Source organism: Coregonus lavaretus (genome assembly GCF_964263955.1).
Source record: "Coregonus lavaretus genome assembly, contig: HAP1_SCAFFOLD_3708, whole genome shotgun sequence".
NCBI lineage: Eukaryota > Metazoa > Chordata > Actinopteri > Salmoniformes > Salmonidae > Coregonus > Coregonus lavaretus.
This window is the reverse complement of record NW_028163317.1, coordinates 22501-35000: the sequence shown is the minus strand read 5'-3', so window position 1 is coordinate 35000 and position 12500 is coordinate 22501. Positions and strand designations below refer to the sequence as shown.

At 53.4% G+C, this 12500-nt stretch overlaps 1 protein-coding gene across 1 annotated transcript in view; it reads left to right on the top strand.

Annotated features, from left to right (window-relative positions):
* LOC311118253 (anosmin-1-like) overlaps positions 1–12500 on the top strand; it is a gene marked incomplete at both ends in the record, with an annotated part of 28231 nt that overhangs the window by 3137 nt on the left and 12594 nt on the right. Inside the window, 3 exons of the mRNA XM_084193092.1 lie at positions 1270–1477; positions 2610–2794; positions 6179–6308. Coding sequence (XP_084049218.1) covers positions 1270–1477; positions 2610–2794; positions 6179–6308 — 523 coding nt within the window. The remainder of the gene's footprint in view (positions 1–1269; positions 1478–2609; positions 2795–6178; positions 6309–12500) is intronic.

Here is a 12500-nt window from a genome sequence, read left to right as displayed (position 1 = left end):
TCTTTTAGATTCCCTCTCTCCATTCAGTCTTTCTACCTCTCCCAATAAGGTATGCCTGGAGCAAATAGCCAGTAGCCTGCCTTGTCTGAAATCAACGGGACAATCTATTTAGTTAATAAGAAACCAAGCACTCTCTCTCTCTCTCTTCTTCTTTCTCTCTCCCCCAATTTTCTCTCCCTCCTCCCACTGTCCATCCCTCCACCCCTCCATCCCTCCTCCCACTGTCCATCCCTCCACCCCTCCACCCCTCCTCCCCCTGTCCCTCTCCATCCCTCCTCCCCCTCCCCCTCTCCACCCCTCCACCCCTCCTCCCCCTGTCCCTCTCCACCCCTCCATCCCTCCTCCCCCTGTCCCTCTCCACCCCTCCACCCCTCCTCCCCCTGTCCCTCTCCACCCCTCCATCCCTCCTCCCCCTGTCCCTCTCCACCCCTCCATCCCTCCTCCCCCTGTCCCTCTCCACCCCTCCATCCCTCCTCCCCCTGTCCCTCTCCACCCCTCCATCCCTCCTCCCCCTGTCCCTCTCCATCCCTCCATCCCTCCTCCCCCTGTCCCTCTCCACCCCTCCATCCCTCCTCCCACTGTCCATCCCTCCACCCCTCCTCCCCCTGTCCCTCTCCACCCCTCCACCCCTCCATCCCTCCTCCCCTCTCCATCCCTCCTCCCCCTGTCCCTCTCCACCCCTCCACCCCTCCATCCCTCCTCCCCTCTCCATCCCTCCTCCCCCTGTCCCTCTCCATCCCTCCTCCCCTCTCCATCCCTCCTCCCCCTGTCCCTCTCCATCCCTCCCTCCTCCCCCTGTCCCTCTCCACCCCTCCATCCCTCCTCTCCCTCCCCCTCTCCACCCCTCCATCCCTCCTCCCCCTCCCCCTCTCCACCCATCCCTCCCCCCTCCCCCTGTCCCTCCTCCCCTCTCCATCCCTCCTCCCCCTCCCCCTCTCCACCCCTCCTCTCCCTGTCCCTCTCCATCCCTCCCTCCTCCCCTCTCCATCCCTCCTCCCCCTCCTCCCCCTCCCCCTCTCCACCCCTCCACCCCTCCTCTCCCTGTCCCTCTCCATCCCTCCCTCCTCCCCCTGTCCCTCTCCTCCCCTGTCCCTCCCTCCTCCCCCTGTCCCTCTCCATCCCTTCCTCCTCCCCCTGTCCCTCTCCACCTCTCCATCCCTCCTCTCCCTGTCCCTCTCCATCCCTCCTCCCCCTCCCCCTCTCCACCCCTCCACCCCTCCTCTCCCTGTCCCTCTCCATCCCTCCCTCCTCCCCCTGTCCCTCCCTCAGAAGCATCATGAGTGTGTGACCAGTTGGGAGTTCTTGGTGTCTCTGAGGTCAGGGAAGCAGGGGGACTGCCCCCCTCCCCAGCGAGCCATGGGATTCGCTGCCGCCTGCGTGGAGAGCTGCTCCGCTGACAAACACTGCTCCACTTCCAAGAAGTGCTGCTCCAATGGCTGCGGACACACCTGCCAGGCTCCAGCCAATCTCTATAAAGGTACATCCCACTATATCCACATTATTTTTAATCAATAGATAGGGTGTGTGTGTGTGTGTTAAGACAGCATGTGTGTGTGTGTTAAGACAGAAGGAGTGTGTGTTAAGACAGAAGGGGTGTGTTTGTGTTTAGACAGAAGTGGTGTGTGTGTGTTAAGACAGCAGGGGTGTGTGTTAAGACAGAAGGGGTGTGTGTGTGTTAAGACAGCATGTGTGTGTGTGTTAAGACAGAAGGGGTGTGTGTTAAGACAGAAGGGGTGTGTTTGTGTTTAGACAGAAGTGGTGTGTGTGTGTTAAGACAGAAGTGGTGTGTTTGTGTTTAGACAGAAGTGGTGTGTGTGTGTTAAGACAGAAGGGGTGTGTGTTAAGACAGAAGGGGTGTGTGTTTGTGTGTGTTAAGACAGAAGGGGTGTGTGTTAAGACAGAAGGGGTGTGTGTGTGTTAAGACAGAAAGGGTGTGTGTTAAGACAGAAGGGGTGTGTTTGTGTTAAGACAGAAGGGGTGTGTGTTAAGACAAGAAGGCGTGTGTGTGTGTGTTAAGACAGCAGGTGTGTGTGTGTTAAGACAGAAGGGGTGTGTGTTAAGACAGAAGGGGTGTGTGTTAAGACAGAAGGGCTGTGTGTTAAGACAGAAGGGGTGTGTGTTAAGACAGAAGGGTTGTGTGTGTGTGTGTTAAGACAGCAGGGGTGTGTGTTAAGACAGAAGGGATGGGTGTTAAGACAGAAGGGTTGTGTGTGTGTGTTAAGACAGCAGGGGTGTGTGTTAAGACATAAGGGGTGTGTGTGTTAAGACATAAGGTGTGTGTGTGTGTGTTAAGACAGAAGGGGGGTGTGTGTGTGTTAAGACAGAAGGGGTGTGTGTTAAGACAGAAGGGGTGTGTGTTAAGACAAAGGGGGGTTGTTAAGACAGAAGGGGTGTGTGTGTGTTAAGACAGCAGGGGTGTGTGTTTGTTAAGACAGAAGGGGTGTGTGTTAAGACAGAAGGGGTGTGTGTTAAGACAAAGGGGGGTTGTTAAGACAGAAGGGGTGTGTGTGTGTTAAGACAGCAGGGGTGTGTGTTTGTTAAGACAGAAGGGGTGTGTGTTAAGACAGAAGGGGTGTGTTCCTCATGGTCTCCTCACCTGTCCCATGCAGGGGTACCTCTGAAGCCCAGGAAGGACATGTCGTTCCTTGAGGACCAGCAGGGTCAACTGGAGGTCAGCTGGATGTCAAAATTCAATGTGACCATCGAGCCGGTCCTCCACATCCTGCAGCGCAGGTGGAACCACGGAATACACCCCAGCGAGGACGACGCCTCGCCCTGGCACACCGTCGTCATGGTAACAACCCCAACCTCCGACCCCAACAAAGTGCATGAAGTGAAGCCCAAACTGGGTCTTCCAAAGATATTCAGACACTTTTGGAACGGTTTGTGTCTATGTATTACTGAAAACCAACTAATTTCAGCACTAAAGCCTTCATCAAGGTGCTAGACTGTCTAGCAGTTGAAACTGCTCTCTCACCACCCATGCCAGTCTATGGCGCTGCCAGCCTAAACTAGCATGTGTGTGTTTGTACGCCCACGTGTGTGTGTGCGTGTGTGTGTTTCTGTCTGTGTCTACAGTGTGTGTGTGTGTAGGCTGAGGTTAGATAAATAACCCAAGCTTTAGGAGGGACCACAGCCAGTCATGGTTTTTGCACTGTTGAGCCCTGTCTGACTAAAGGTCCTCATTATGGTATTAGATGGCTGTGTGGAGGCAGACTCCCATCAGCCTCAGTTACATCATGAGGCCTGGAAAACATGGAGGAACTTTACAAGGGAGATACTGCTGCATTGGAGGCATTCAACACACACAGTGTAGTTCAGAATAAGGAAAGCTGTCAGTGTCCATGCACTGAAAATAATTATCTCTGTACTCCAAACTCCATCAAATAGCATATTTATTTGACAAGTGATTCAACACACTCATGCTCATACAGACACTGCATTGAAGAGAGCTGTACTGGAGTCAGTGGAAGAGAGCAGTACTGGAGTCAGTGGAAGAGAGCAGCACTGGAGTCAGTGGAAGAGAGCTGTACTGGAGTCAGTGGAAGAGAGCTGTACTGGAGTCAGTGGAAGAGAGCTGTACTGGAGTCAGTGGAAGAGAGCTGTACTGGAGTCAGTGGAAGAGAGCTGTACTGGAGTCAATGGAAGAGAGCTGTACTGGAGTCAGTGGAAGAGAGCAGTACCTGAGTCAGTGGAAGAGAGCTGTACTGGAGTCAGTGGAAGAGAGCTGTACTGAAGTCAGTGGAAGAGAGCTGTACTGGAGTCAGTGGAAGAGAGCTGTACTGGAGTCAGTGGAAGAGAGCTGTACTGGAGTCAATGGAAGAGAGCTGTACTGGAGTCAGTGGAAGAGAGCAGTACCTGAATCAGTGGAAGAGAGCTGTACTGGAGTCAGTGGAAGAGAGCTGTACAGAAGTCAGTGGAAGAGAGCTGTACTGGAGTCAGTGGAAGAGAGCTGTACTGGAGTCAGTGGAAGAGTGCTGTACAGGAGTCAGTGGAAGAGAGCTGTACTGGAGTCAGTGGAAGAGAGCCGTACTGGAGTCAGTGGAAGAGAGCAGTACTGGAGTCAGTGGAAGAGAGCAGTACTGGAGTCAGTGGAAGAGAGCTGTACTGGAGTCAGTGGAAGAGAGCTGTACTGGAGTCAGTGGAAGAGAGCTGTATTGGAGTCAGTGGAAGAGAGCAGTACTGGAGTCAGTGGAAGAGAGCAGCACTGGAGTCAGTGGAAGAGAGCTGTACTGGAATCAGTGGAAGAGAGCAGTACTGGAGTCAGTGGGAGAGAGGTGTACTGGAGTCAGTGGAAGAGAGCTGTACTAGAGTCAGTGGAAGAGAGCTGTACTGGAGTCAGTGGAAGAGAGCAGTACTGGAGTCAGTGGAAGAGAGCAGTACTGGAGTCAGTGGAAGAGAGCAGTACTGGAGTCAGTGGAAGAGAGCAGTACTGGAGTCAGTGGAAGAGAGCTGTACTGGAGTCAGTGGAAGAGAGCTGTACTGGAGTCAGTGGAAGAGAGCAGTACTGGAGTCAGTGGAAGAGAGCAGTACTGGAGTCAGTGGAAGAGAGCTGTACTGGAGTCAGTGGAAGAGAGCTGTACTGGAGTCAGTGGAAGAGAGCCGTACTGGAGTCAGTGGAAGAGAGCTGTATTGGAGTCAGTGGAAGAGAGCTGTACTGGAGTCAGTGGAAGAGAGCAGTACTGGAGTCAGTGGAAGAGAGCAGTACTGGAGTCAGTGGAAGAGAGCAGTACTGGAGTCAGTGGAAGAGTGCTGTACTGGAGTCAGTGGAAGAGAGCTGTACTGGAGTCAGTGGAAGTAGGCAGTAGGCCTACTCTATGCTCTGCTCTGTAAAAGGATACTAACTGAAACGCCAAACAGTAAAGCACAGGGAGAGATTCTATGACCATGTTACTCTGCAGTAATATTACTGGCTCTATTGTATAGAATTGAACTCTATTTCAACGCCACTCTGGTATAGGAAGGCTCTTCATTGCTTCGCTTTACAGCCTGACAGATCTGGAAAAAATCTCCTCCTCCATCTTTCCCATCCACCCCTCCCCTCTATCCTTCCATCCCTCCTTCCTTCCCCTCCATCCCTCCATCCCTCCATCCATCCCTCCTTCCTTCCCCTCCATCCCTCTCCTCCATCCCTCCCCTCCATCCCTCCTCTCTATCCCTCCCTCCATCCCTCCATCCATCCCTCCTTCCTTCCCCTCCATCCCTCCCCTCCATCCCTCCCTCCATCCCTCCATCCCTCTCCTCCATCCCTCCCTCCATCCCTCCATCCATCCCTCCTTCCTTCCCCTCCATCCCTCTCCTCCATCCCTCCCTCCATCCCTCCATCCATCCCTCCTTCCTTCCCCTCCATCCCTCTCCTCCATCCCTCTCCTCCATCCCTCCCCTCCATCCCTCCCCTCCATCCCTCCCCTCCATCCCTCCTCTCTATCCCTCCCTCCCCTCCATCCTTACCTCTCCTCTATCCCTCCCCTCCATCCATCCCTCCTTCCCTCCATCCATCCCCAGATTCAGTGCAGTTAAGTTCCAGGCCTCAGCCCCTTTCCCATACCCAGGCCTCGGGTCTGTCCATGGATCCCCACAGGGAGGCCCACAGGGAGGCCCACAGGGAGGCCCACATGGATCCCCACAGGGAGGCCCACAGCTCTAACACACAGCCAAACCAGCACTAATGACACATCACACTAATGTGATGAAGAATCAAGATGAACTCAACAATTCAATAATGATTCAGTGAATCACTCAGAGAAAATAACCGCTATAAGCCATGAATATGTTGTGTGTCACCAGCACCACTTGAAGAATTGAACAGTCTGGATCTCATCCATTGACTGATGGGAGGGGAAAGCCTATTTGTCAAGTAACTCAGTTACAGTCCAGGTCTAGCTGCAGGCAGAATGCCTGTCAACACTGCAGTCCTACAGAGATATCTCCCTCTCTTCATGGTCTAATGGGTTCTTATCTGATGTTGATGGAGATCTAACCTGGCATCCAGGGGCCTGTTCCAATACTTTATAAATGCATCATTCCTTCCCTGCTTTCACCTTTTCAATTGTGTTGGATCAGTGATAGGCTTACTCCCAGGAAGGGAGTAAGGAAGGATGCATTTTAAATGTTTGAACTTGAACAGGATCTATATGGAATGATATTATCTGACCCCTGACCTCTAACCCCCCTGTAGACGATGGAGGACCGAGCGGTGCTGAAGGACATCCGTCCCCACAGGTGGTACCAGTTTAGGGTGAGCGCCGTCAACAGCCAGGGCACCCGTGGCTTCACCACCCCCAGCAAACACTTCTTCTCAACCAGAGGTAAGAGCACTACCCACCAGCCAAGGACACTGTCGGCTCTCTCTCTCTCTCTCTCTCTCTCTCTCTCTCTCTCTCTCTCTCTCTCTCTCTCTCTCTCTCTCTGTCTCTGTCTCTCTGTCTCTCTGTCTCTCTGTCTCTCTGTCTCTCTGTCTCTCTGTCTCTCTGTCTCTCTGTCTCTCTGTCTCTCTGTCTCTCTGTCTCTGTCTCTCTGTCTCTCTCTCTCTCTCTCTCTCTCTCTCTCTCTCTCTCTCTCTCTCTCTCTCTCTCTCTCTCTCTCTCAGGTTACCAGATAGGAGCTGTTACTGGGGTTATACAGCCTCCCAAGGTACCTTTCATCTGCTGGGCTTCCTGCACTGTGACCTCTGACCCCCTGGCATTCTTCCTGGCCCTGCTTTAATCAACATTTGATGAATATGGCTAACTGGGAGAATATATGGTGACACACAATACAGACAGGAGAAATAAGGAGGGCTCTGTCCCTGCTGAGAGGGTCTGTGTGTGTGTATATCTTTCAGAAAGACCCCCTGTGTACAGCAGTCAGGAACCGTCTCTGTGACTGACAGGGAAGTATAGATCTATGGGGAAACACAGTGTATTGTAATCTGAAAACACAATTATTTCACAATACCAGAGGAGCCTACTTATGAGGAGGGTAGAAAATAATGTATCTCTGTGTTTGGAGTTTGGATACTCAATACTTTAGTGACAATATAGCTCCCTCCATTCCTCAGTATGAGGTAGATTGGAGAAACACTCCAATAACAGCAGTGAAGACTTATTGGCCTTAAACCTAACATTACCCGGCCCTACTACACAGCAAGCTGCTGAGTGATGGACACGTCCGAATAGCACTAAGCCCACCAGCCAAGGACACTGTCGGCCAGCCCAGCCAAGGACACTGTCGGCCAGCCCGGCCAAGGACACTGTCGGCCCACCAGCCAAGGACACTGTCGGCCCACCAGCCAAGGACACTGTCGGCCCACCAGCCAAGGACACTGCTGGCCCACCAGCCAAGGACACTGTCGGCCCACCAACCAAGGACACTGTCGGCCCACCAACCAAGGACACTGTCGGCCCACCAGCCAAGGACACTGCCGGCCCACCAGCCAAGGACACTGCCGGCCCACCAGCCAAGGACACTGCCGGCCCACCAGCCAAGGACACTGTCGGCCCACCAGCCAAGGACACTGTCGGCCCACCAGCCAAGGACACTGCCGGCCCACCAGCCAAGGACACTGCCGGCCCACCAGCCAAGGACACTGTCGGCCAGCCCAGCCAAGGACACTGTCGGCCAGCCCAGCCAAGGACACTGTCGGCCAGCCCAGCCAAGGACACTGTCGGCCAGCCCAGCCAAGCACACTGTCGGCCAGCCCAGCCAAGGACACTGTCGGCCCACCAACCAAGGACACTGTCGGCCCACCAGCCAAGGACACTGCCGGCCCACCAGCCAAGGACACTGCCGGCCCACCAGCCAAGGACACTGCCGGCCCACCAGCCAAGGACACTGCCGGCCCACCAGCCAAGGACACTGCCGGCCCACCAGCCAAGGACACTGCCGGCCCACCAGCCAAGGACACTGTCGGCCCACCAACCAAGGACACTGTCGGCCAGCCCGGCCAAGGACACTGTCGGCCAGCCCGGCCAAGCACACTGTCGGCCAGCCCGGCCAAGCACACTGTCGGCCAGCCCGGCCAAGGACACTGTCGGCCAGCCCGGCCAAGGACACTGTCGGCCAGCCCGGCCAAGGACACTGTCGGCCAGCCCGGCCAAGGACACTGTCGGCCAGCCCGGCCAAGGACACTGTCGGCCAGCCCTGCCAAGCACACTGCCGGCCAGCCTAGCCCAGATAGCGTATTTTTCTTTTCGCCTCATGAACTCACACCAAACACGGGTAATTACTCACATAAAGGACTTTGAATGGAGCCATTACTGGCATTGGATTCCCATTACCTCAGTCTGCTAACCATTATATTTTGGGGCTCCTTCAGAGGGAGAGTGGGCGTGGATATAACACATGCCAATCAGCACACACACATACATACGTGCACACCCACATACACATTACACACACGCATGCAGACACACGAGTGTACACGCACGCATGCACGCAACTTCACACACACACACACACACACACACACACACAAACACACACAAACACCTCACAGCGGTCGGGCATTAGGAGCGCCCTGTCCTCCAAAACATCAAAGAGGAGATGGATTCCTCTCTGAATAAATACATTAAATAAAGTTGTTCCTGTCTGCTGACCTGGGCTGACATCTCATATTCTGTGCAGAGGACAGCCAAGAGGGACAGCCGACCTCCTCCTGGCTCTGAGACATTTGTTTACTGCAGCTGTGGAAAGGGTTTATTTCTGACAGAACAGAACATCTCTCTTTCCCTCTCTAGAACACGTAGAACATCTAACAGGCAGTGCAGGCCAGATCACACAGAGACTGAGTATTGTGGGTGTGCGTGGGTGAGTGTGTGTGTGTGTGAGTACATTGTAACAGAATAACACTGGGATAAGCACTTTTAATAAATCATGGAAATCAGTCACAGTAGAGCTGTAACACTCATACTCTGTGACAAAGAGGTTCATCTTGACAAAACTTAGTGAAGAGAACTTGGTGAACAGAAAGAGTGTTGAATGGTGGGTTGGCAGCGCACTACATTGCTGCCTGCCATAAGATGAGGGACAGTGTCTGACAGACCAACCAACCTGCACATGTCCTCTATATTGTTATTGATCAATGGTTATTTTGATCCTTGGTTATTGTTGTTACTGTTGTCCCATTGACAATATTGATTATTATTATTTTAATTATGTTAATAGTGTAAATATCCAAAGTAAGCTTTTGCAATATGGACAGTTGAAATCGGAAGTTTACATACACCTTATCCAAATGTCACGGTCGTCTATGTCGTCCATGTATGACCAAGGCGCAGCGTGTCCAAGAAACATGACTTTATTAAATAAACGTAATAGAACTACAAACAAAAGACGACTCAATGAAGTCCACGGTACACTGACCAAAAGGAACAAAAACCCACAACCCTCATGAGAACACAAACAGTTTAAATATGGCTCCCAATCAGAGATAACGAGCCGACAGCTGACACTCGTTACCTCCGATTGGGAGTCACACGACACCACAAATAACTCACCCAAAACACAACCAAACGAATACACCCTATACAACAAAACCCCACAACAAAACCCCACAAAACAAATACACCCTGGCTCAAATACAAAAGTCCCGGAGCCAGAGTGTCACAGTACCCCCCCCTAAAGGTGCGCACTCCGGGCGCACCAGCATACAGTCTAGGGGAGGGTCTGGGTGGGCGTCTGTCCACGGTGGCGGTTCTGGCCCTGGTCGTGGTCCCCACCCCACCTTAGTCACCACCCGCTTCCCTAGCCTCCTCCACATGACCACCCTCCAACTTACCCCACCTGGATTTAGGGGCAGCACCGGGCTAAGGGACCGCACCTGGCTAAGGGGCAGCACCGGACTAAGAGGCAGCACCAGGATAAGGGGCAGCACCGGACTAAGGGACAGCATCGGGCTAAGGGACAGCCCCGGACTCAATGGTGGATCCTGGCTGGCTGGCTCTGGCGGATCCTGGCTGGACGGCTCTGGCGGATCCTGGCTGGCTGACGGATCTGGCTGCTCATGGCTGGCTGACGGATCTGGCTGCTCATGGCTGGCTGACGGATCTGGCTGCTCATGGCTGGCTGACGGATCTGGCTGCTCATGGCTGGCTGACGGATCTGGCTGCTCATGGCTGGCTGACGGATCTGGCTGCTCATGGCTGGCTGACGGATCTGGCTGCTCATGGCTGGCGGAAGGCTCTGGCTGATCCTGTCTGGCGGAAGGCTCTGGCTGATCCTGTCTGGCGGAAGGCTCTGGCTGATCCTGTCTGGCGGAAGGCTCTAGCGGCTCCGGTCTGGCGGACGGCTCTGAAGGCTCATGGCAGACGGGCGGCTTAGCAGGCTCAGTACAGATGGCCAGTTCAAGCGCCTTAGGGCAGACGGGCAGTTCAGACCCCGTTGGGCAGACGGCAGACTCTGGCCGTCTGAGGCGCACCGTAGGCCTGGTGCGTGGTGCCGGAACTGGAGGTACCGGGCTGAGGACACGCATCTCAGGGCTAGTGCGGGGAGAAGCAACAGGGCATGCTGGACCCTGGGGACGCACATAAGGCCTAGTGCGGAGAGCAGGAACAGGGCATGCTGGACCCTGGGGACGCACATAAGGCCTAGTGCGGAGAGCAGCAACAGGACGCACAGGACTCGGGGGACACACAGGAGGCTTGGTGCGTGGTGTAGGCCCTGGTGGTACTGGGCTGGAGCGGGGAGGTGGCGCCGGAAATACCGGACCGTGCAGGCTTACTGGCCCCCTTGAGCACTGAGCCTGCCCAACCTTACCCGGGTTGATGCTCCCCGTCGCCCGACCAGTACGGGGAGGTGGAATAACCCGCACCGGCCTATGTGGGCGAACCGGGGACACCATACGTAAGGCTGGTGCCATGTAAGCCGGCCCGAGGAGACGCACTGGTGGCCAGATGCGTTGGGCCGGCTTCATGACATCCGGCTCAACGCTCAATCTAGCCCGGCCGATACGTGGAGCTGGAATGTACCGAACCGGGCTATGCCTGCGTACAGGAGACACCATGCGCTCTACTGCGTAACACGGTGTCTGCCCGTACTCTCGCTCTCCACGGTCAGTCCAGGGAGTAGGCGCAGGTCTCCTACCTGACTTCGCCACACTCCCTTTTAGCCCCCCCCCAAGAAATTTTTGGGTAGTACCCACGGGCTTCCAGCCTCGACTCCGTGCTGCCTCCTCATACCACCTCCTCTCGGCTTTAGCTGCCTCCAGCTCTTCACGAGGGCGGCGATATTCTCCCGGTTGTGCCCAAGGACCCTTTCCATCCAGTATCTCCTCCCATGTCCATGAATCCTTTATAGGTGGATACTGTTGCCGCTTGACACGCTGCTTGGTCCTGTTAAGGTGGGTTTTTCTGTCACGGTCGTCTATGTCGTCCAAGTATGACCAAGGCGCAGCGTGTCCAAGAAACATGACTTTATTAAATAAACGTAATAGAACTACAAACAAAAGACGACTCAATGAAGTCCACGGTACACTGACCAAAAGGAACAAAAACCCACAACCCTCATGAGAACACAAACAGTTTAAATATGGCTCCCAATCAGAGATAACGAGCCGACAGCTGACACTCGTTACCTCCGATTGGGAGTCACACGACACCACAAATAACTCACCCAAAACACAACCAAACGAATACACCCTATACAACAAAACCCCACAACAAAACCCCACAAAACAAATACACCCTGGCTCAAATACAAAAGTCCCGGAGCCAGAGTGTCACACAAATACATTTAAACTCAGTTTTTCACAATTCCTGACATTTAATCCTAGTAAATATTCCCTGTCTTAGGTCAGTTAGGATCACCACTTTATTTTAAGAATTTGAAATGTCAGAAGAATAGTAGAGAGAATGATTTATTTCAGCTTTTATTTCTTTCATCACATTCCCAGTGGGTCAGAAGTTTACATACACTCAATTAGTATTTGGTAGCATTGCCTTTACATTTTTTTACTTGGGTCAATCGTTTCGGGTAGCCTTCCACAAGCTTCCCACAATAAGTTGGGTGAATTTTGGCCCATTCCTCCTGACAGAGCTGGTGTAACTGAGTCAGGTTTGTAGGCCTCCTTGCTCGCACACACTTTTTCAGTTCTGCCCACACATTTTCTATAGGATTGAGGTCAAGGCTTTGTGATGGCCACTCCAATACCTTGACTTTGTTGTCCTTAAGCCATTTTGCCACAACTTTGGAAGTATGCTTGGGGTCATTGTCCATTTGGAAGACCCATTTGCGACCAAGCTTTAACTTCCTGACTGATGTCTTGAGATGTTGCTTCAATATATCCACATAATTTTCCTTCCTCATGATGCCATCTATTTTGTGAAGTACACCAGTCCCTCCTGCAGCAAAGCACCCCCACAGCATGATGCTGCCACCCCCGTGCTTCACGGTTGGGATGGTGTTCTTCGGCTTGCAAGCCACCCCCTTTTTCCTCCAAACATAACGATGGTCATTATGGCCAAACAGTTATATTTTTGTTTCATCAGACCAGATTTGTCCCCATGTGCAGTTTGCAAACCGTA